We start from the raw sequence: 22,638 nt of genomic DNA, 5'->3' as shown, positions 1-22,638 counted from the left end.
GAATTTGCCTTGCTTTTGCTAAATCAGGCTGCTCATATCTCTCTGACACACTGCTAAGCAAATAACCAGACCCTGCTCTATACCATATCTCTGGTCCTCCTGTGCAGTAGGTTGCGGATTAGCTGTTTGGATTAACATCCCCCCTCCTCCCTCCCTTTCCCCCCAAGCCCATGCAGAGAGGATTCTTGAAGCCCGAGCCCTGCGACACTGCAGACCTGTCAAATCTAATTCATAACACATGCCTAGCAGTTCTTAGGGGAGAGGAAAGATCTGATGCTCTGGCTCCCCACCATCCCCCTGTACAAAGGGACCATTTAATGACTGCACATTAGCAATGTGGACAATTAGCATTCACATGGAAGATAAATGGCAGCATAAATTAAATATCACCAAGTGAAAGAGCAAAGATGCAAGATCTGAGCTCAAGGCTGTAAACAAATAAACAGGCAAAAAGGAACAAACAGCCACTGCGACAGCTAAGCCATTTGGGAGAGTTACCTTCCGGCGTCTGGGACTTTCCCCAGGGGTGATCTTCACATTCGCATGGCTGTTGCCTGTACCTCACTGGCTCCTGGCTGGTTGTTAAGCAGATTCTTTCTGCTCAGGAGGCTAGATGTCAGAGGGTTTTACCCCACTGCTTTTATACTTCTGCCTATTTTGGGATCTGTGCATCAGCAGCTTCCCTCTTCCACACTCATCACATGGGATCTCTAGGGGAACACAAGCCAGAGCAGCTCCCATTCTACCCCTTTCCATAGTACATAACAAACCATTCTTTCCATGGGCCAAGTCCTGCTGCTGCTAATCTCTCCACAGCTTTTCTAGCTCCTCTTCTTACTAACTTCTATCAATTCCTAAGCACCAGAAACATGAGGGCTGAGACTGCCCTTGGCCTCTGTGAGAAGCTGAAGGGTAATGGATGCTACCTTTCTTTGTCTGGGCCCCTGTGCAAGGCCGTTATGAATAGTAACTCAATACAGACTTGCAACACACCTCTCAGATATGCAACTATTACTAAATACTGCAGGCACCAAAATAATAATGATGACAATGATAAACAACAACAGCAAAAATCAGAGGTAATGTAAATGCTAAGTAAACAAGAGCTACTGGCTGAACACTGACAGTCTCCAGTCTGTCCAAGCAGTCACTCATAGTGCATTGACAGCTCAAGTTTATCAACAGCTGGAGGAGTCAAAATTACCTTTGCTGTGAACCTACCAAACACATGAATAACTGAAAGGTAGAGCATAAAAGTGACAGAAACACAGAGACTGCCAAATGGGATCACACTAAGTGGCCCTTCAAGCTCAGACAGTGGCTAGCAGCAGATGCTTTGGAGGAAGGAAGCCCTCCCCCCCTCCATCCCTGGGGACAATTATCAATTATCCTCCTTAAAAACAAAATGTTTTCCTACTTCCATATTTCTTCCAGCTCTTCTTAATACATTATAAAATGTTTGCCTGGACATTTTTCCCCATAAACATTTTATTGCTTTGTCTGCGTTGTTCCTTACTTTGAACTAAAATGACAGTTCACACAGTGATCTGAAAGGACTTTTCATAAGTGAACAAAGGTATCAACACAAATCCCATGGTAAAAGCAACTATCACATAGGATTGCACACTGGAAAACTGAGAAACAGGGGCTTAGAGACTTGTCAGTCTCACAAAAATCAGTAATAAAGCACAGTCTCCTTGACCCCCCCATTCTGTGCCTAAGAAGCAGAGGAAGGACAGTCAAACATAGCCATCTGGACTATACCTTTTCTTTCAGCCCTGCATTGGTGTGGAGAATCTAGGCATGTAACTGATGTCATGCTCCAGCATTCCTCCTTGCAGATGAGAACTGATACCTTTTCATAGATTTTTTCAAAACTGTAACTAAGAAGTGCATTTTGGTAAAGATGAGTATAAGCCTTCTGAGGAGGAGATGCAGAGATAAGGGGGACAGATGCTGTAAATTTCATAGCTAAAAATCTGAGGCATGGATAAAGGTGTCTTATTCAAAGGCAAAACAAAGACAGCCCCCTGAAACAGAATGTGTATTTCCTTGACAGTCCTGCTAACAGCCACTGGGAGGCTGCTTGACGTTGGGCATCTCTTCTTTTCCCCCCCTCTCCCTGCCACCTCCTCCCCACAGGAGCTGTAATGGAAAAGTGACTTGCTGCAGAGATAATGCTGGGTTTGAAATGAATTCCTGACTAGCTGAGCCAGCACTGGTGTGAGCAGTGGCTGATTAGCTCCAAGCATCCAGGTACCAATCACTCACAATGGAGCCAGGCAATCACGCCAGCCTCCGCAAGGCAAAGAGCAGGTGGAGGCAACATCCCTGAAAAGGATCTCAAAGGCAAAGAGAAAATACTACTCACGTTTGTGGTTTTCATTTCTGTGGACAGGGGAAGAGCGGGTCTCCTGCTCTCGGGCTTCATCACCCTCTTCGCTGGCAAGGTGAGTGTGGGCATAGTGGTAGCTCAGCCCAGGCCTGTTCTTGTAACGCTTGCCACAGACTGGGAGGAAAGGAAATACGAGGGAGGGGAAGAGAGAATGAAAACATCAGAACAACCTGCAACGATGACAGCATCCTTTAAAATAGCACTCCCTTCTCCCCTGGCAGTAGCACCACAAACTCCGTATTCCTGCTTGAAACGCTACTGATGGGTGTCAGTGAAAGGTGACAGATACCAGCCCTGCAGCCCCACGGCCCCAGACAAGCGCTCTTCCCACCATGCTGCCAGCAGTCCTTCCTACTGACCTAGACAAATGCACATTCAGTCTCCGCAGCTCATACCACCCTAATCCTTTCTGCTGAGATTACTAACAAGGTTGCCCATAAAATTAAATGAAGTGCCAGTTCTGATGTTGATGCTGCACAACGCACAGCAAGGGGAACTGGACCAAGAAGAAAGGACATTATTTTCTTGATTACCGATTTCTCAGAAAAGGAAACAAAATTACTTCTTTTTTCTTTTTTTTTTTTTGAAAAAGAAAAGTCTTTCTTTAAAAGGGCAATAAATTGCTTTATTCACAGATTGCCAGTCAAGACAAGGAGATGGAAATCATCCACAGTTTCTTCCTAGATGAACATTTAGAAAACTTCACATTCAGCAATCACAATAAATAATACAAAGTATGACATGGAATCCTCCTTCTGAACATTTGTTTGTTTTAGGACTAAGCCAACAGGCTCAAACAATTCAGGCTGATAAAAGGTCTACAAAACATAGAAGCTCAACACAAGGGCAAACTTCATCATAACATTCATTACATACAAATTCAGCTTCTATAAAGATTTTAATGCATGGTATTGTTTCTAGAAGTTCTCTCTTTTCATCTTCAAATCAGTCTCTGAATCAATTATTGCCATTCTAAAAGATTAGGAAACAAAGGCAGAGAAGCTTAGTACCCTTCCTGCAGATTTTTTCTCCCAGCCACACTTTCAGTTGCTGTACTGGCTTCATTGACCTCCAGGATATCACACAGAAAGAAGTGGTACTCTGTCCCACGTGGCTTGCTTAGGAAGGTGTGTCAGAAGATAGAGCAGAACCCAGCAGCTTCTAGTTCTGTCTTGATGTTAGATCTCTTGAAAAGATCCCCAGGGGGGAAGTCACCATCCAGTCCTAAAAACTTCACTCAACTGTGATACCTAAAATGTATCTTGTAATGTATATAGATTCTGTTCCCCAGACACTTGAGTCTGGGAATGTCATTAAGCTCTATAAACAAAAAATCTTAAAAAGACCCACTGCAATTATTCATTTCCAGCTAAGTAAAACTTCCATTATTTTACTTTTCTGCTATTGCTCGCAAAAAGCCAACTGGTGGTCCACATTGTGGAACAGAAGAGAGAAAATTGTAAATCAAAGCCTAGTATGGTAACAGATTTAATTCTCTGTCTCTTCTAACTGATTTGTAAACTCCCTCAAGGAAAATACTTTGCCTTATTATAAACGTGTAAAACAACCTCATGATATGAATAAAATGACTGATCTGGAAGATTAGAAACTTTTATCCCAGTTTTCTCCATTCTGCAAGATGATGATCATATAGTTACTGTAACAGAACAGATTTTTTTTTTTTCCAATGTAATGTGTCCTTAGCACAGAGTCTTAAGTCTTTAAATTCCCTTGATTTAGAAGTGAAAATTCCTGCAGGAGACGGGAGAAGTAGGAAGGATTAAAACGCCCAGATGCGTACGTTCATCCATTCTTCGAAGCATCTGCCTTTTTTTCCTATGTAAACCTAACTGTGCTGCCTGATATTTTGAAGGACTGTTCTTGGATGCATACTCTCCTCAGAAGTTCAGTTTGGTCTCCCTTCTTCTGGTACCAACCACGTATTCTTCACTGCATTCTGGACTGGGAAACTACCTACTGTTCATCTGTGGTCTTACAAAGCACAGGACAAGCCATGGAACAGATACTAACAAGGACAAAAAAAAAAATAAAAAAAAAAATAAAGATATTCACAGTTAAGTATGACTTGGCCTCCACTTTTTGAGTACTGGAAAAAGTGTAACTCAGAAGTAATCATCAAACCAGAGACAACTACACAATGTTTACTGCTAAAATGATTTTGTAAGGATAAGTCCCTCTAATTAAGCAACTGTAATGTCATTTTTTTAGAATGGGGAGAGAGATTAACATTCCTAGCAGATTACTGGAGCATCACACTAAGTGTCCTAGTCTATCCACCTTATTGTGTTTTTGAAAATGGAAGTTCAAAAAATTTACTTTTGCTAAGAATTACTGATACTGCTCCAAAATTTCTGTCTGCTTAATTTATTTTCAGAGCACTATCGGATGATCAGTGTTGTATTGACACAGGAGGAGGCACCTGGAGTTAACAGCTACACAATATATACTATCTGACTCTATCTTGCTCTTATACAGCTTGATCCTGCATTACTGCTAATGTAGGTGCAAAATCAGATAAACTCTAAATACCAGTCCCATTTACCTCTTGTTTTGTTTGTTTTAAATTTCAAAACAAAATTATGTCTAAAAATTCTAACAAACTACATTTCATTTAGGTCTACCTGAAAACAAATACACAATTCTAGCTCTATAGGTGTTACCTTGTAAAAGCACAGCATCCTTGAATAAAGGTCTCATACAGCTTTCTCCCTCAATGTACAAAAGGAAACTTGCATTCCCTGCAGAAACACCCAAGGTTGTGGCCTTGTCTCCACTCCCTACAGGATCCTGCAGGGATTTTAGCTGCAGAGTTTGGGATGGCATAGGAAATCAGGTGGGTTTGCAGACTTTTCCTTCTCCAGCAAAAAAAAATCCAACAGGAAAAAAAAAACAGCAAGTATCAATATAAGCTAAGGCAGTAGTAATTCTGCAGTTGGGCCCTTTCTACTGGCAAAGCTCTTTGAGATAGCCTTCAAGGGTGGCAGCAAGCTGAGACATTCCTAGCTACAAACGAATCTGGAGGACTTTATACCCAGAGCTGAGGCAAAGGAGTTATGTTTACACAGTTCTAGCAGATCCTTTGTAGGACCAAAGATTTGTAGCTTCCAGCAGCCTTTTTTCTGGGTGTCCAGACATTTCCTCCTTTCAGTGTTCTGACATGGAAAAAAGTCTGAAGCAAACACATGAGTTGAAACTGCTGGGATTTCCTATTCCCCAAGCAGATCAGACCTTTATAGGGGAAAAAGGGTATCATGATATTACTCAGGCAAAAGAACCACTGGCTTCAGTGACAGTTTCCTAGGATAAAAGCTAAGTCAGAACTTCATGGTTTCTCCAACAGACTGGAATCTTCCCAAATTCACCCTAACTTCTTATTTTCCAGATAGAGCACATTTTATTAATCTACCATATCACTGTGCTAAGAAGTAGTTTCTATAAAAGGGTGATCATTAATAAACGCTTAGCTCTTATATAACTCTTCCCACTGCAAGACTGGCTTTTCAAACATTAATTAATCTTCCTCCACATTCCTGAGTGGGAAATACTACCTTCATTTCACTTCTGAAAAAAGAGAACCACAAAGGGGTTAAGTGGCTTGCCCACACAGTGATCTTTCATCATTACCAGGATTAGAATTCATGAGTTCCAGTACCCAGACCAGTGCTCACACCACATCTTTCTCATTCTCGGAGCTGACAAAAGCATAATGGGAACTGGTTCCCCCAGTCAGAAATGTATGCTGGTGGTTATGTTCTAACACTACACAGCTCATACATAGCAAGTGAGAGTGTGCCTTCCATAAACTTTGCTGGGTGGCCTTGCCTTTCTTTCAGTGGCTTTGGCTGTTCTATCTTTAATTTTCCATGCTGGGTAAGCTCATCATCCTTGCATGTGTTAGATTTCATCCTGAATCTCAACACTGGAAAGTTGACAATCTTTAATTAGGTAGCCAAACCCAATGAAAACAGCAGGAGTTTGTAGAACATAACCCCCTCCATTTCTGCATTCAAAGGACATATTTTGCTATAACCTGACACGAATGCCATCTTAGAAACAAGCTGGGTAAGTAAGCAATAACATGGCAGTGAAGATCAAACAGAACAGATGAGGAAGAGAGGGAGATTTTATTAGGCCACCAGACGCTCTCCTGTGATGAACCTACATTTCCTCCAGTTTGAAGACTGAAGTGAAGAAGTTACACAACTATGTTATGGGGAAAAACCATAACTTGCAGACAGCTTAATCACAAGCATTGAGCACTTCATAAAAGAGAGCTCTGTTCTAAGTTATGGCCTGTAACAGCCTGTAACTCTTTGGATAAGCAAATTTTCTCTCTGTTTACGTTTCTCTATGAGTAAAATTAATATAAAATACTTCCCCTGCTTTCAAAGGAGGTTTGAAATCTATGACTTAAAAGACTTCCTCATCAAATATTTAATAGCTGTGTTGCTGTCATTTTCAAATTGTTACACATTTGGTCCTTGGCAGACTGTGAGGTATGTTCCAGCCAGCTCTCCACATACATTTTACACAATCTGTCACCAGTATGACACAGAAGGAAACAATCCACGTTTTCAGTGGCAACCGGAAATTGGGGGAGGATATATGCTTTTTTCTTTTTTCCCTTGCTGAATCTTTCCCCCTCATTGTTGCTGCTTTTCTCCTTTGCCTCCTGTTCTTTCTCCTCAACAGGGCTGCGTCAAAAACTAAAGCTTAAGTTAACTGCTGGTGGGCAATCATTCCTCAAAGTTATCTTCCTGTCCCCCCACTCACTCCAATCCAAAAAAAAAAAAAAAACATTCCTTATTTTGCATTGGTTTGGTAATATAACCTCCACTGTTACAATTATGTCCACTCTCTGGTACAGAAAGATCTCAAACATTAACACCGTGTATCTTGACCTCCACAGATGGAAAGGCATTACACTTGTCCCTCTTTGATCAGTACTGTCATGTTATACACCTCTTTTATCAGAGCAGTTATTTATTAACCCATTTCTTATGGGATTTTCTGTAGGTAGTAAATAGTCTTTGTTTCATTGCCCCCAGAGGGACAAATCCCAGAATCTGTCTTCTGTATTAAGATCACAGGAAGGTTGAACTCCAAAGCAAAACACACACAGGTCAACAATGCACATATATCCAACAATATGTACATCCAAATTTCAATAAATAAATTGCTAGCAGGAGCAAAGCAGAAAACAGATACCCTGTAGGATTAGAATCACAATTCTATTCCCCTCTTAACCATATGACCCACTCCACAGCTGTGTTATCCAATATTAAAAAAAATAAAAAGAGTGTTCTTGCCTCTCTTATGTTGGCTTTTCTAGTTTTTCTACCAATAATATAGTCAGTGAATGGCAAGTACAGCAGCTATGGTGGGAGAGTTGTTTGTTGGGCTCATCTGAACAATCATCTTATTCTAGATCTTACTGCTTATTAACTACTTAGAGATTCACTAGAAAGGATAATACCAGGAGATGATTTAGGGCTTATGCTGCTAATAGTTTAAAGGGAAGCTGAAGACATGATGGAGATTCATAAGAAGCAAGTAAAAACATAATGCTATAATCAAAGTATTTTTAAATAAGCTTGCCAGTGTGGTATTTAACCAAAGGTCTAAGAAGCAGCAGTAACAGCGTTAGATTCATTCATATCTGTGAGAATTACGATAACAGATTAAATCTCAGAGAACTGGTAAAAATCAGCCTACATCATGACTTATCTTGCAAGCCTTTGGTACTCCAGTAAACCTTACAGAGAACAAATGAGTTGTTTCTTAAAATGAGTATGGCAGGATCAGGTCCATTTCAAGGAGAGGAGAAAGAAAGCAGGTGAAGTTATTAAGGTAATTACTTGACCAGTCACTTTGTGAACGTATACAGGAATATAGTTCCTAAAGAATAGTCCTCACGGAGTTATAGTTGGCAAGTCATGCTAGAACAACATAAATTAACTGTTTTGGTTTTTTTTTAAGGAACTTAAAAGAGAGAGATCCTCAATTCCCATTGAAGCTCAGTGGAATCTGTTCATCTTAAATCACTTAAACTATCCGAAGATTCCAGCCTTTTGTTGGCAGAACCTGTGATACACTTACTGCAGAAAGGGAAAGGAGAAGAAAAAATTAACCTTAAAATAGGGAAATTTCAATACCCTGCTGGATGATGAACTCACAGAAAAATCCAATTGTTTCAAGCTCTAATGATTTGAACGTAGGATGTTCTGATTAATTATTATTAGTTCAAAGTCAAATTCAAAGTGTTCAATAAGGCACCAAGCCTTATACGATCTGGAAGGCACAAGCAGATAGGCACTTAGTGGGATATTTACAGAAAACAGTTTAAGAGACTACCTCCAGCTGAAATCAGCGAGAATTGGGAGCCTAATCTTTTGAAAACTTCACATGACACTTTTCTGCATCTTCAAGCACCTGAAAGAGTCCATGTTGGGCCCAACACTTGCCTCTACTTTTATCAGTAACTTGGAGGGTGGAATAGAGAATAAAAGAATCAAACATGCAGAGCACTGATTCTTGGAGAAAATATTGGAATAGTAATAAAAAATATACCATACAAGTTTCATCAATTAAAGATTTTTTTTCAAAGAGCAGCATAATTAGAAAATATTAAGATGACATCTTGTGTGGATCAATAAAACATGGTATAAACAGGGGAAGACAGTATAACGAGGAAACTAAGGATGACATATTCAGACTGGGTAGAAGCAGGTTGAACAGGGAAGGAACAAGAAGTTACAGCAAAGGGTCTATTAAATATGAACTCACATGGTAGACACAGGTGAAAACTCTGTTGCCACTGGAGAGGAGTGTCTTGCGTTGAAAAAGGGTTTATTAGGCAACCTAATAGGTCAGCCACCTCTCACAGATATATAACAGAGCAAGTTGCATAAATCCAATTTATACAGGTAAGTATAAATTACATATAAATGTAACAGCCATTTGTCTTTCTTTTGAATTGTTTCTATCTTCAGAACAGCACCTTCTACTTAGTGCTGGCCACTGTTATTTAAAGAAGAACCTCTGAGGATTTTTCAGAGAAAAGAAACAAGCTTATTAAAAAATCTGAAGAAAACACAGCTGAAAGAAGCCACGGTAACTGTTTTCAGACATAGAAAGAAGACATTGTTATCCACTAAGAACAGCAAGGACTTCTGGTCTTAGACTGCCGCAGAGGAAATTCACTATAAGTATCTGGAGAAACCTGAAAATAAAGTTTTTGACAAAAGAACCAGCTTCTACAAAAGACTGTATGATCAGTGTCTCTGGGTACATTTAAGGTTGCATTAGTCACTGATCCAGCAGAGATCATAAGAAGGTTTTGGTCGATTCTCATTTTTGGACAAGGAATGGATCTAAATACATATCTCAGTCTCAGAGGGACCATGAATAAAGGATACAATACAAACATAAGTTGTTATGCTAACATTGCAGTTTATATAGGAATAAAACTAAAAGGAGATAAGGACATACCGGTTCAAGGAAAAGAGAAAAAGAAGCAACTCCTTTTAGAGATGGGCAAGGGAAATCTCCCATAGATAGAGGAACAGAAAACAAAGGTAGAAGTAGGTAAGCGTGTAGGGAACTATCAGTGGAAACATGAGAAGAATAAAAGTAGACAAATGAGGATGGACAGGAGTGACGTTAATAACTTCTGGAGATTCAGCACAAACTAACGAGTCTGGCTGAAGGAAGTAGACATCCAGAGTCATGAAGCTCTGCCGCGACAACTGATTGCAACTTTTAAACCAGAATATATTTCTAGATAAAACTTCACATAAGCCCCCTCTGCTCCCCCAGAATGAATGAATGAATGCATGAATGAATAAATAAATAAATAAATAAATAATAATAAAGTAAATATAAAAATAGCAAAATTATTTTCTAAGACTGCAGGCTGGTAGCATAATTGTTCCTCAGCTGATCATTTTATAACCACATGACATCACCACACAACATCAATTCTTGTTACATACATAGGCATTCATACATTCATTCACTCTGTTCCTCCATTACAAACCACATGCCAAGTACATCTTGAACAGTATATTCAACTTCTCTGGACTGACATCAGAGGCCGTGCTAGCCAGGTACTCAGGCTACATTTGGGTCTGCTCTGATACAGCAGCTGACCACCCCGCTGTGGTACCATTTCCTGCCTATACCCACCTTACACCAGGTTACTCTGCCACTTTTCTTATCAAGGCTTTTTTCCCAAGCGAGCTCAAGGCACAACACTGTCCAATACAACTGGGTAAAAATCTGGCTAACCCATTTCCATTTGCCAATTTAATGAAATAAAGCATTTCATGATTTTATTAGCAATTATATTAATGCTTTGAATGGCCAAATATTTCATCCTGAGCTTCTGATACAGTATATACTCAATAAAACCAACTGAAGTATTTTAGAATATTTAATTCTACAAAACAGGCAAACAACCAAACAGAGGTTTCGTGTTCTCCTAACAACACCGGATGACACAAAATTTGAAAGCTTTGAAAACATCCCTGAGTATAGAGATTCCATATTTCCAGTCAGCTTTAATATTGGGATGAACTTTAATGTTGGTGCATAGCTGAATGCTTCTTCTACCAAAGGCAGGTCATTTCAGAAATAACGTTGCTATTTTACAACACAAGAGGCACTGTCAGCTGGTCATAGCTCTTGCATCATCTTACTGACACACAGGCTAGGTATTTCACATAACCTTCTTATTACTGATGAAGCCTGATGATATACTCATTTCCTACAAATATGAACGCACAACTGTGAAAAAAGAGCACAGTGGTTCTTCACCACAAATCATTTTTGGGGTCATACACTTAAATACCAAAATTAATTTGTTTTAGATATGCTTGTGCGTTCTTCTTTGTGGTCACATTCCAAACTCAAATATCAGAACACATGCAGAAAAGCAACCTGGAAGTAAATTAAAGAATATACAGAAAAAGTAAAGTGTCCACCTACTAAAGTAATTATTCATATCAATAACAAGATTGTAGGAATCAAGTTCTCCAAACCATGCAACAGATTCACTATTTTTGACCTGCACATTTCCATGTAAAACTAAACTATCTGCCCAAAACACCTCTACATGGAGTACTGCAAACCAATATCTAACCTACCATGATCAGATAGATATTTATCTACAAAATTATTTAGCAAATCATTTCAAAGAAAAAAATCATTAAAGAAATCCTTTATTGGTGTACTGATCACCCAAGCAGGAAAAAGGTCTCAGAATAGACAAGCCAATTATTGACTATGAATTGTATACAATATTTCTACAGAAAGTTAACATTGGCAGGATATTATTTCAGGAGGATTGCACTGCAACTGGGACAGTTCTTCTGCTCCACAGTCAGGTAAGAGTTCTGCTACCACATAACCCTCTTCTCAGCTATCTACAATGGAAAAGGAGGAGTTACTGTGTAAAGTCTGGATTCCAAAACTCCTTATGACTCACCCTCTGACTATATGTTTCTTAAAAATGAAGGGTATCAGCCAAATGAAATAGGAAAGTTTATACTTCCAAAACCAAAGAGGAAATTTATGCTCCAAAATGTAAGCCAAGGCAAAATTCCATCAGTACAACAATGTACCAGAACATAGACTTCAACTCAGATTTCTGCCGCCTACTTTGGTATCTTAGATGTTTTATCTACTCTGTTCAAATCACTACTATGCATGTTGTAAGTTCTCCATAAGATCCAAAAGCAGAGCAAGCTCAGACAATAAAGAGTCATTATGTTCAAAATGCATACAACATTGACAAGTGTCCTTGGATTTAGAATGATGTTCCAAAAAAGTGATTAAGGTAACTATGCATATACTAGCAGAGGAAAGCTGTGTCTTTCTACAAGATATACAGTGGGCTCCTAGATAAGTCTTAGAAGACACATTTTAGTTCTTCCAACATGGAATGACAACTATATAACTGCAGTAGAAGTCTCTCAGCTCTTCAAATCCTAAAGAGCTCTTCATCCTTGATTATATGTTCAGACACTCCCATTCATCTGCAAGTCTCTCTATATCTACTCATTCCCAGCAGCCCTTATAATATTCACCTTGCTGAAGTAATATACCAAACATGTTCGTATTGTACTATGCACAGTCACCTGGTCTCGCTATAAAAGAATATGATTTAACCATATGGAATATAGTTTTCATTTACCAGGCATGCACCATATTTCTTCATGTTTTTAAAAATTAGCAGAAAATACCCAGAGATTGACATAGTAATGGTTGGTCTTTCAAGGTCATAGAATCATTAAGGTTGGGAAAGACCTCCAAGGTCATCTGGTCCAACCGTCTTCCCCTTACCACCAATATTAGCCACTAAATACTGACAGTGTCAGTAACACTGTAAGATAGTTAAACAGTGGAAAAAAGGGAGTTCTAACTTTCCTCAAAACCACCAAACATTTTTGGGTCACAGAAGTGAAAACTTCCTGTTATTCTCCTACTTCTATTATTTTTTGTTAGGTTATTGCCTTGTACTATAGAAGGCACTCTAATAATACTCTTCACTGCACAAACACTCTGCAGTAGGTCTTCAGATAAGAAATCTCAAAAGCATGTAGGTAAAGACGAGTGTCCCTCATGGAAATGACATAGTGAAGCAAAAAAATGAATATAAAAAGAAGAAGAAAAGCACCAAGTACTAGACCTTAAAAAACACAGTGTGTAACAAATATTTGACTCCTTCTTCATACTAGGACTCTGATATCTTTTTTCAGTTTGGGCAATGCCTTACTTCACCTGCAGTCCCACTGAAAGATGTCAAACAGTATTGTCATACTCAAGGGAAATATGTATCAAAACAGAGCATTCCAGTTGTGTTTGTTTCTTAGGAAGGCTCATCTCCTGATGATGCCACAAGAGTCCTTTCTGAATAAGGGATGAAAATAAGACCTTCAAAATTTAGCCCAGTGAGATTTTAAAAGGACTGAAGGAAAGAGAATCACCAAATATATGAAGAGAGACAACAAGGGTGAAGTACCTTTGTCGGAGATTTTTGAGTTATGCTTTTGTTTGTAACTATCTGAAACAGAGAAAGAAATAGAGGGTGAATCTTACATGGGGGAAAGGATGACAAAAGGCCAAGAAGCCAGAAAAAGAGAAGGAGAAAGAGAAAGAAAATATAAGAGATGACTTATTATAGCACAAAGGGAGGTGGAGTCTTGCTGAGGACTTAATTATATTTCCTTCATGCAAAAACACCAAGAGCAGCAGCAGCAGGTTGCAAACATGCAAGTCAGAGAGCAGCAGAATACTTTGCTGGAAAAGAAAAGATGAACCCTGAGTGCACCGAGCTGGTAGGACCAGGCTGGAAGCAAAGTCATTTATCTGGGTGCTACTTACTGTCACAGACATAGGGTTTGTCATGATCATCCTGGGAGGCAGCATCATTCCGTCTCCTGCCACCTCCAGATCCCCGAGCCTGCAAGGACAAGAAGAATGTTAACATTATTCCATTGCCCCTTGGGTCTCCTTGTGCCCCTCACCCTCCTATGAAAAATGTGCAACATAAACTAAATAAATCCTCAGCTTCCACACAGGTTTATCAAGGGTAGGCTTGACCCTTCAACTCCTAAGATATGCACTATGCAAATGGATCTCATAATGCAGCAGAGATCCCCTCCACAGATAACCCAAACTGTTCATCCATAGCAGTATGCTACTGCCAGCACATATTCAGTCAAGTATCATCAAACTTTCATTTCTGAAGATGTTCAAATACCTGTCTTACTGAATACGAATGAAAAAAAATAGATGAACAGGTGGTAAGGGATAAATATAACCTTTAAACCAGCCAGAAAACAGGTAACAAACAAAGCAGAGGTAAAATAACTACCATATTTTCAGAGGTGATGGTGGGCTGTTTTGTTTTGTTTTCTAGCTGGAAAGCAATGTTTCAAAAGGGCCTTCTAACTGGGACAAAGATACCATGGTTCACTACAACATGGAGCTTACGTCAGTTAGCGGAAAAGATTAGGTAGTATGGCTACCTGCACTAGTGGAGAACTGGAATTACCCAGAAAGGTCTCTTTGCAGTTTTGTGTTCCTAAAACACAGCAAGTTGGCAGCCCTGGAAAACCTCTGTTTGTCCACAGCACACACTGCTCTGTCTTGAGCTTGAGAGGTAAAAGTGGAGTTCAGCATCAAAGACACTTGGTCCTGACCCTTCTCAGGCCAGACAACAACAAGGGGACAGTTCATATCTATCCAATGGCAGCGGTTTTGATGTGGAACTGGAAACTGAGCCTAGGCCTTCAATTCTTTAATGATAATTAATGTACAGTCTGCAGATGACAATAATTATAGGCTTGATCTTCATATGAGGAAAGTCATCTGCAGGTGGATGGCTACATAGCCCTTTAGTAATTCTGCCAGCTAATCTATTCCTGGCTAAAAGCAACAAAATTGTTTCTGCCGCACCTCTTATTAAACTGTTGATGTCTCTCGCCCTAGGCAAGGCCACCTGACTCAAATCTTTCAAGCGTTTGCATGTGAAAATAAGAAAGGAACATAGCTTTATCAAGTAAAGCTGGAGAAGATGTAGAAATTCTGAGAATATTAGTGCCCCAGATACTAAGCAGTCATATAATCTCTGTCCCTCATCTGTGGATTTTGGACTGAACTAGCAATATTTGAGCTGCATTCCACTGGACATCTAAAGAGAAGGAAAAAGGAACTGTTTTACACTCGCCTACCACAGTCTGTCAAAACAGGGATTTACAAAAACGTCATGTATTATTTCCTCAGGATTGCTCAGGTCTAACTCTTAACACAGTCCTGAAGGAGAGACATGGATTTGCAGCTCTCTGGATGGTGTAAATACTATTAGGTATGACAAGTACAGCTTTGCCTTCTGCCAAGACCTCTGTGCAGATCAGTACGCACATGCAGTGAGATTTGTAAGGGTGAACTGAAAAGCAGTTTCACCCTGGAAAAGGACCCATCAACAATTGTTTGTTGGAAGCTACTTCACTGACCATATCGCATAAAAATCAGCTTATTAGTCTACAATATTTTTATTTCTGACTGCCAGCTCTGTAAACCCCCTCTGAGCTATGAAATCAATCCCAGGCTAGTTCCTTTCTTCCATCACCATTACAAAATGTGCTGTAAGCTGAATTTAGGTCTGTCTCAGCTCCTGTACAACCCTCAGCTCATCACAGTCTTCACAGAGACAAGTGATTGGCCCTTAATAAATATTTCTGCTGGTACCTGGATTAGAATCCCATTTCCCTATCCTACCAGGCTGCATTGGCTTTTCAGGGCTGTGAAAAAGCTGTGAAGTTTGGTTTTTTTTTTGTCACTAGTCAGTAGGTTTGTCTGTTTATACACCGAGAACAGGTCTGTTGAGTAAGAAGATACTATTTTTACATTGACACCTCTCAGAAGAGGATGGCAATTTAAGGTCTGCTGCTCAGAGTTTCCCCAGTCTTGCAGCCAGCTGTTTCCCTTCAAACAGTTCTCTACAGAAAGGCAAAGGTACAGCATTCATGTCATGACCACATGTCAGATGTACTTTTTCATGCACTGAACACACAGGGAAATTTTTCAAGTCAATGACTTTCACTGGGAGCTGGGCTCCTAAACACCTTCAGTGCCTTTGAAAATGTCCTATGGGATATTCAGCTGAGGAACACACAGTTCTACAGGTGCAGCTACATTCCTCTCATACCACCTAACAAACTCTCTCTCCTAGCTCCTACCACATTTTCCCTGTCCAGCAAAGATACCAAAAACCTTCTGTAAATCCATCTCTTCAGCTTTCAGTGTCCTTCCTAATGCTCTCATGGTTTCAGGGCTAGCTTTGAGGGGGTAGCTAACTTAGCAGCTGCACCAAAGGCTCTTAACTGAGTGCCACGTGCTTGCTGTCGGCACTCCAGTCTGTTGCACTCAGTCATCCACGACTGTCTTCATTTTCCTGACAGGACGCAGCAAAGACTAAGAGACTTGACATGTGAGGCCTGGAAGCTATGGCACAGCAGCCTTGAAGCAGTCCTGAAGCAGCCAGAGAGAGTAGCCAGAGGGACGGATGGAGAAGTTGAGGATTAAAAATAAAATCATGCTGTAGGAAAAGGAAGAGGCATGTGCAACTTGGAATGTCCAGAGCAGTAGTTCTGCTGCATTCATTCTACATCAATGCCTCCAGCCCTTACTCCTTCTCTGAATCCCCAAAGGCCACGCTCTGCAGAATCTAGTTTCCTATGGTCATCCTTTCCCCGCTTCTGTCCTCTAAAAACACCCTGACAGCCTCCTTCCCAGAAATGGAGTGCTGCTTAGGTTTCATATCCCCTAATTTGAAATCCTCAGTCCCGATTCCCTACCCTGAGTCAGGCTAACATTATAAAAGGGTTGCTTGAAAAGCTACAAAACACTCATAACCAGATGCAATTCAGGCTTCAGCTCAGGCTTACCAGTTTTCAACAGCTAGGGTATCTGGCCCTAATTTTGAAATCCTAATTTATACCACATTTTACTTTGGTTATTGATGCCATTAAATAAAAATGAAAATTGCTCAAAGTATTTGGCACTCTTCAAACTTCTCTTTTTTTTTTTTTTTTTTTTGTACTGAATGAAGCCAGGGCACTAGCAGAGTGGGAGTTAGTTAGCAACAAAAAAGGCTGTTCCTGTTCTTAATAGGGGGCCAGTTCTAGGGCAGAAAATAAGTAATGAATTTACACTTTAAAATGACATCTACTACCCTCCAACTCCTCTCCCTACAGTAGCAGAGAAAAAATACTACAGTTATCCTGAAACAGTTTCCTGAGCAGGGGAGAACAACATTGCACATAACAGTAACTTCAGAACTTTGTGTAGGCCTGGGATATCTGCATACTGCTAACTCCCTTCTCCCAGGTAGTATATTTCTTCTAGCTGTTCACTCTCCTTCACTTACCCTAACCAGCATGCGCAACTTATGTGAGGGCAGCTTATAAGAAAAGAGTTGTTAGCCTGGAATATTAGTTGATAGCTACAGTCAAGCTTGTGTGCACATATCGACTCTAACTCCTGGTTTTGGTTACTGGTTCATACAAATTTTCTGAAACTTACATTTTTCTGGAAAATTTTTTTCCAGGTGGGGGTCTTTGGCTAAGAAAGAAAGAAAGAAAGAAACTGGTTCAGGTGATTTTGAGAATAAGGAAGGTGAAATATATACTTATCCAGTTATTAAAGTGCTTTGATCTTATATTAAAGGACTTAAGCTCCAAAATAAAGAGGAGCAGAAAACTGAAACAATACAACAACAGAAGAAACCAAAAGAGACGGTTTGATGCATAAGTACATTGTAGGTATTCAATGTGGTTTCATGTCCCTCTCTTATTCAAAAGCTATTATATCCTGCTCATTTGGCCTAAAATGTGGCCCTTCTTGCTTGACTCCTATAAACACGTCAAAAGGTACTTCTAGAGCTCCTGTGCCCCTGCAGCATGCACTGGAACCAAGGAGAGATGAAAATGCTTGAAACTTCTGAGAATTGTGTTCCCTTTTATTTAGATGCCTAGCTTAAGGGGCCACAATTGAAAATATTGATTCCAAGTATTAAAATGTTGACTTTATTATTTAACTGGCACCCTACTGAAATTGTGAAAAGACGTCTTAGGTAAGAGAAGGGACACGGACTCCCCTAAAGATAAAATATTGCCCATTTTAAGCAAATGGATTATTTGCCAATGGGTTCAAGAAGGCCAAAATATCAGCCACAAAGTGCTACCTTAGAGAAAGCTGCAAAACATAATAACACAGTTCAAGTTACTCTTACTAACACTTTTTTTTTATTATTATTTTGGCTGTTGTGACTGAATATATTGTTTTTTTTGTAATTAGTAAATGCTGTTTTAAATAAGAGCATTGTAATAGCAGGATGTCACCATAATTGTTACAGTTCACATTAAAATTATAAATACAGCACTATAATAACTGCACCCCAACTTTTTACTCTCAACGAAGTCTCTTTACTTGATAATTTACAAAAATAAAGTAAAATATACTTAAAAATCTTTGATGGTATGACTGAAAAGTATCCACAAGGTTATCGTTCTCATATATCCATGGATATACACTTTGCATATATAACGTGAAAAATACACACGAGAAAGAAGAGGTTTGCTTCCTTCCTTTCTATTCCAGTACATTCTCAACATACCCGTCCTCTAGGCCTGTTCTTTCGTTTTGGAATATCTTCTTCCAAATCCTCTTCCTCATTTACTTCATCTGCATTTTCATCATTTTCTAAAACCCTCTGTGGTTGAACAATAAACAGGAATGGTTAGAAGAAAAGAAGATGACACATACAAACAACTGCTGCTTTTTTCCACAGAGACTGCATGTTATTAAATTACAGTTGATTAATGATATAATGCCAAATCTGATCCCAGAACCCCTATTTCTTTCTGCTAAAGCAAAATTTGCTTTCCCTTCCACCCTCAGTTCCTCAAGGAGTTCTTATTAAAAAATACCACTGATATCAGTCAACCAAGGAAAAAAGGTTCCTAGGAAATAATAGTGGCATTGCTGAGCACTGACACCCCAAGACAGCACAAGTAGTATCCTCATGCAGGCCCTTCCTGGGGAGTGGTTTGCATGACTTTTTGATTTTTGTTTCTTGCAACTTAAATTGTTTTGTTTTCCTCTAATGTTGAGCATGCACTTTAAGAAGATAGAAGTCAGTACTTGTTTTCTCCTTGGCAGCTTAGAATTTATCTGTTTTGCAAAAATAGAGAAAATTCCTCTATATATTCCAGCATCTTTAGTGAAACTAGAAAGTAACATCTTTCAGGGCTTACACCATAGGCACAACTCTGTAATCTGGAAGCAAGGGTCTTGCTGCATGAGAAGGCTGAGGAAATATAGGTCTCGTTGAAGTTAATAGGAACAATAGCTTCTTCAGTTAATTATTTAATAGGAATAATAATGAAAATAATAAAAATAATTTGTCATCTCACATAACTGTGTCAGGGAATTTCAACCCTTTTCTCTTGATCTTCTGAAATGTAACCTCTAGATGACAAAACCCAGGCCAGACACCCTGAAAACATGCACAAATCGGACATAGCACAGACAAAGGCAAGACAGACCATCACAACACTAATGTGGAAAGATGTCTTGCTGAAATCCTCTCAACCTTTGGCATCCCTGTAGCAAACAAAGCAAAAAAAGGGCCCCAGCCACTCCTGCCATTCATGATATGGATGCCATTTCATAAGGGGCTACTCTGGAACCACTGACTTACCTTTGCCACAACACCATCCATTTAAACCACAACAACATTTAGCCAGGATGCAGACTCAAAAGTGTGACTTTAAACTGATGGGGAGGTATTGTTTGTTTATTTTTTTTTAATCTTTTACTGTGTTTGTCACTTCCCAATAATTTCTAGTTAACAGCTATTGGAGAGCCAGCAGAGGGAGAACAGGAGCAAATCATAAAGGCTTTGTCTCCTTCCTACATACCTCAAGCACTGAATTCTGCATTTGTGGAAACAAGAGAGACTATACTTAAAGAAAAAGCCTGCACTTGGAAGACCAGCCATAACAGTTTATTCTTATTTTATCAGCCATGTTTTTAAGATTAATATTGGACAGTGTCCTTTTAAAAAGAATAAGCAGCTCTTTGAACCTGGTAGAAAATCTTCAATTGATAAGAAACAAAAGGAGCAAAAGCCAGTTGAAGAATTCTTCATTCTTCAAATGAAAAATTCTTCATCTGGCTTTTGCTCCTTTTATTTTTAAATCTCAGGAGGCTATTAATGAGATTAGACCATCATGAAATCTAATTTCACATAATACTGGACTTCTAAATACTAGAGTGTGGAAGAGTTAAGCAAGTTCCAGTTCTACATACAACAAAATGTTTTTTTCAAAATTCAGGCATTCACATACATCGATCAACTAGGTCTTAGAAAACTGGAGCACTCTGGAAACGTTGTACATGAGGAGACAAGTGCTATGTAAGAGAATATGCAAGCTTACTGATATGAATTTAAATTTTCATGGTGCTTCATGTCATAAATCTCCAAAAAAAAAGAGAAGGCCGCCACCATATTGTATGTGGAATAGGAAGGAGCTAGTTTATGCTAATAATGCTACACATGAGCAGTTAAGAAAAATATTACAAACTACTTTCTACATTTTAAATTCCAGCATTAATTTGAGACATGGAGAATAAGTAACCATGTGTGAATTTGATGACACTGCCAGTATAATGGCTTTAATTCTCAGTAGAAAGGGCATAGCCTTTCTGATGCATGGTCAAAAGGCTATTCTAAGTCTTCTCCAGCAAATGATGGAGACACACATTCAATACTAATTTATGGCAGGGCAAAATCCTCAACTCTGTTAAATACCAGCTGTACAACAGACCCCAGTGACTGCATCTATTTAGCAGGTGCAACCCTTACCCTTTTAGCAAAGTAACTGTTATTTTCCTATTCTATCTTTCTAAAAGAGTTTCCCAGCCCAATGTACTTCAGCACAGCTAAGCACCAAGTCTTCTACTAACAAATACTGTGAGTTTGAGAATGATATGTGACTGGGACTGAGGTGGGAATTACAACTGTGTCTATCCCACCTGCTCATCTTACCACTGAACCTGGGTCCTTTCAAGTTATGGCATAGAAGAGCATGCAAAGTAACAAAAGAGATATCTGTATTTTCTATTTGTGATATGGATGAAGGACCCTGATCATGATTTTGATCTGTTACAGTTTAGCTGTCAAGTGATGAAGTACACACTGAAAGCTGGTCACTAGTAAAGGCTCCAGTAATCATCGTACAGACTGAATCCAGCTAAGCTGTGCTTGCATGAGAAACAACAGCAACACAAGCCTTTTGTGTCTCTTCTGATGAAACTACTTTACAGATGACAGGTCACAGCTTGGGCAGTTTAGTTAAAAACTCATAGTATGTTGTGGTATCCCCTCTCTGCTCTTTAATGACCAGACTTGTGCTAGTTCTACCATCTCTGAAGTCTCTTTCCTTGGACTGATGTTGGGGATAATTTGGGAGCTCACTTCGCAAAGCAACATCCAAAGGCACCTGTTGATCTCATAATGGTGCTGCACCATGACTTCTTGTGACTTTGAAAGCAGGTATGAACAGGGCTTTACGGCTCTCACCTTATTAGAGCCAGATACACCACTGAGAAAGGAAACACATGTGGCACCTTGTACAGAACTCTTCCCCACTCAGTGAACATGGGACACTTCCTCTCTGACAGTGCTCTTTTACCTGTGTTACTGGGAACAGGAGACCTAATTTGCTGCCCTTACATATGTGAAATTTCAGTGGAGCAGGGCTGATCTTCAAGTAATATAGATTTGAAGCCCCATGCTCTTCTGTTTCATCTGGCATGGGGTTGGCCACTCAAAATTTTACTAGTTTCAGGTATAAATGCCACATCTTAAACTAAATGGTCTTAAACTACAGATGGTCTTAAACTACAAGAGGATAGATTTAGACTAGACATTAGGAGAAAATTCTTCACTGTAAGGGTAGTGAAGCACTGGAGCAGGTTGCCAGGAGAAGCTGTGAATGCTCCATCCCTGGAGGTGTTCAAGGCCAGGCTGAATGGGGCCTTGGACAACCTGATCTAGTGGGTGGCATCCCTATCTATGGCAGGGGGGTTGGAGTTAGATGATCTCTAAGGTCCCTTCCAACCTGAGCCATTCTATGATTCTATGATCTTGTATCTCAGCCAAAACAACCAAGTTTGACACGCTGCTAATGGTTCTCCCTAAAAATCACTAACAGAGAATCAAATAGCACAATGGTGTTGTACCATCACCAAAGATTTGCTGCTGCTCCCATGGGAGAGGCCTGTTTTCCCAGCAATTTAAGATGTCTTTATAAAGTGAGATGCCCTTATATAAGAAACATTTATATTAGCTGAATTCATTCTGTGACAGATCCACAAATGTGTTTCTACTTTTAATATTTTTAAAGGATGAAGTGGAATTTTGGCAACTGTAACTTTCAAACCATAATGCATGCAAAGAGGCAATAGTTCTCATACCTGCATCACTAATGATAACTGAGATAATTAACATTAGCATATTTTTAATTATTTATTTTGCTTGCATACTTCCTGAAGACTTGTCAGTATAAGCAAAAACAGACAAAGCAACTACATGTTTTTGTTTATAGTTAGCAGTTGTGAATACAACCTCAAACCCATGTCCAAACTCA

General features: G+C 39.5%; 1 protein-coding gene across 7 annotated transcripts in view; it reads right to left on the bottom strand.

The window, feature by feature from the left end:
• DPF3 (double PHD fingers 3) overlaps positions 1–22,638 on the bottom strand; it is a 162,748-nt gene that overhangs the window by 43,509 nt on the left and 96,601 nt on the right. For 2 of the 7 annotated variants that reach the window (XM_040560605.1, XM_040560608.1), the window contains exons 5-9: positions 18,600–18,695; positions 17,507–17,545; positions 13,802–13,880; positions 13,440–13,481; positions 2,372–2,509 (exon numbers count right to left, since the gene is read on the bottom strand). In XM_040560605.1, coding sequence (XP_040416539.1) covers positions 2,372–2,509; positions 13,440–13,481; positions 13,802–13,880; positions 17,507–17,545; positions 18,600–18,695 — 394 coding nt within the window. The remainder of the gene's footprint in view (positions 1–2,371; positions 2,510–13,439; positions 13,482–13,801; positions 13,881–17,506; positions 17,546–18,599; positions 18,696–22,638) is intronic. The other 5 variants (XM_040560607.1, XM_040560610.1, XM_040560609.1 and 2 more) reach the window with 3 other exon arrangements.

Source organism: Cygnus olor, chromosome 5 (assembly GCF_009769625.2).
Source record: "Cygnus olor isolate bCygOlo1 chromosome 5, bCygOlo1.pri.v2, whole genome shotgun sequence".
NCBI lineage: Eukaryota > Metazoa > Chordata > Aves > Anseriformes > Anatidae > Cygnus > Cygnus olor.
Note: the sequence above shows the minus strand (reverse complement) of the source record. Positions and strands in the feature narration are given on the sequence as shown.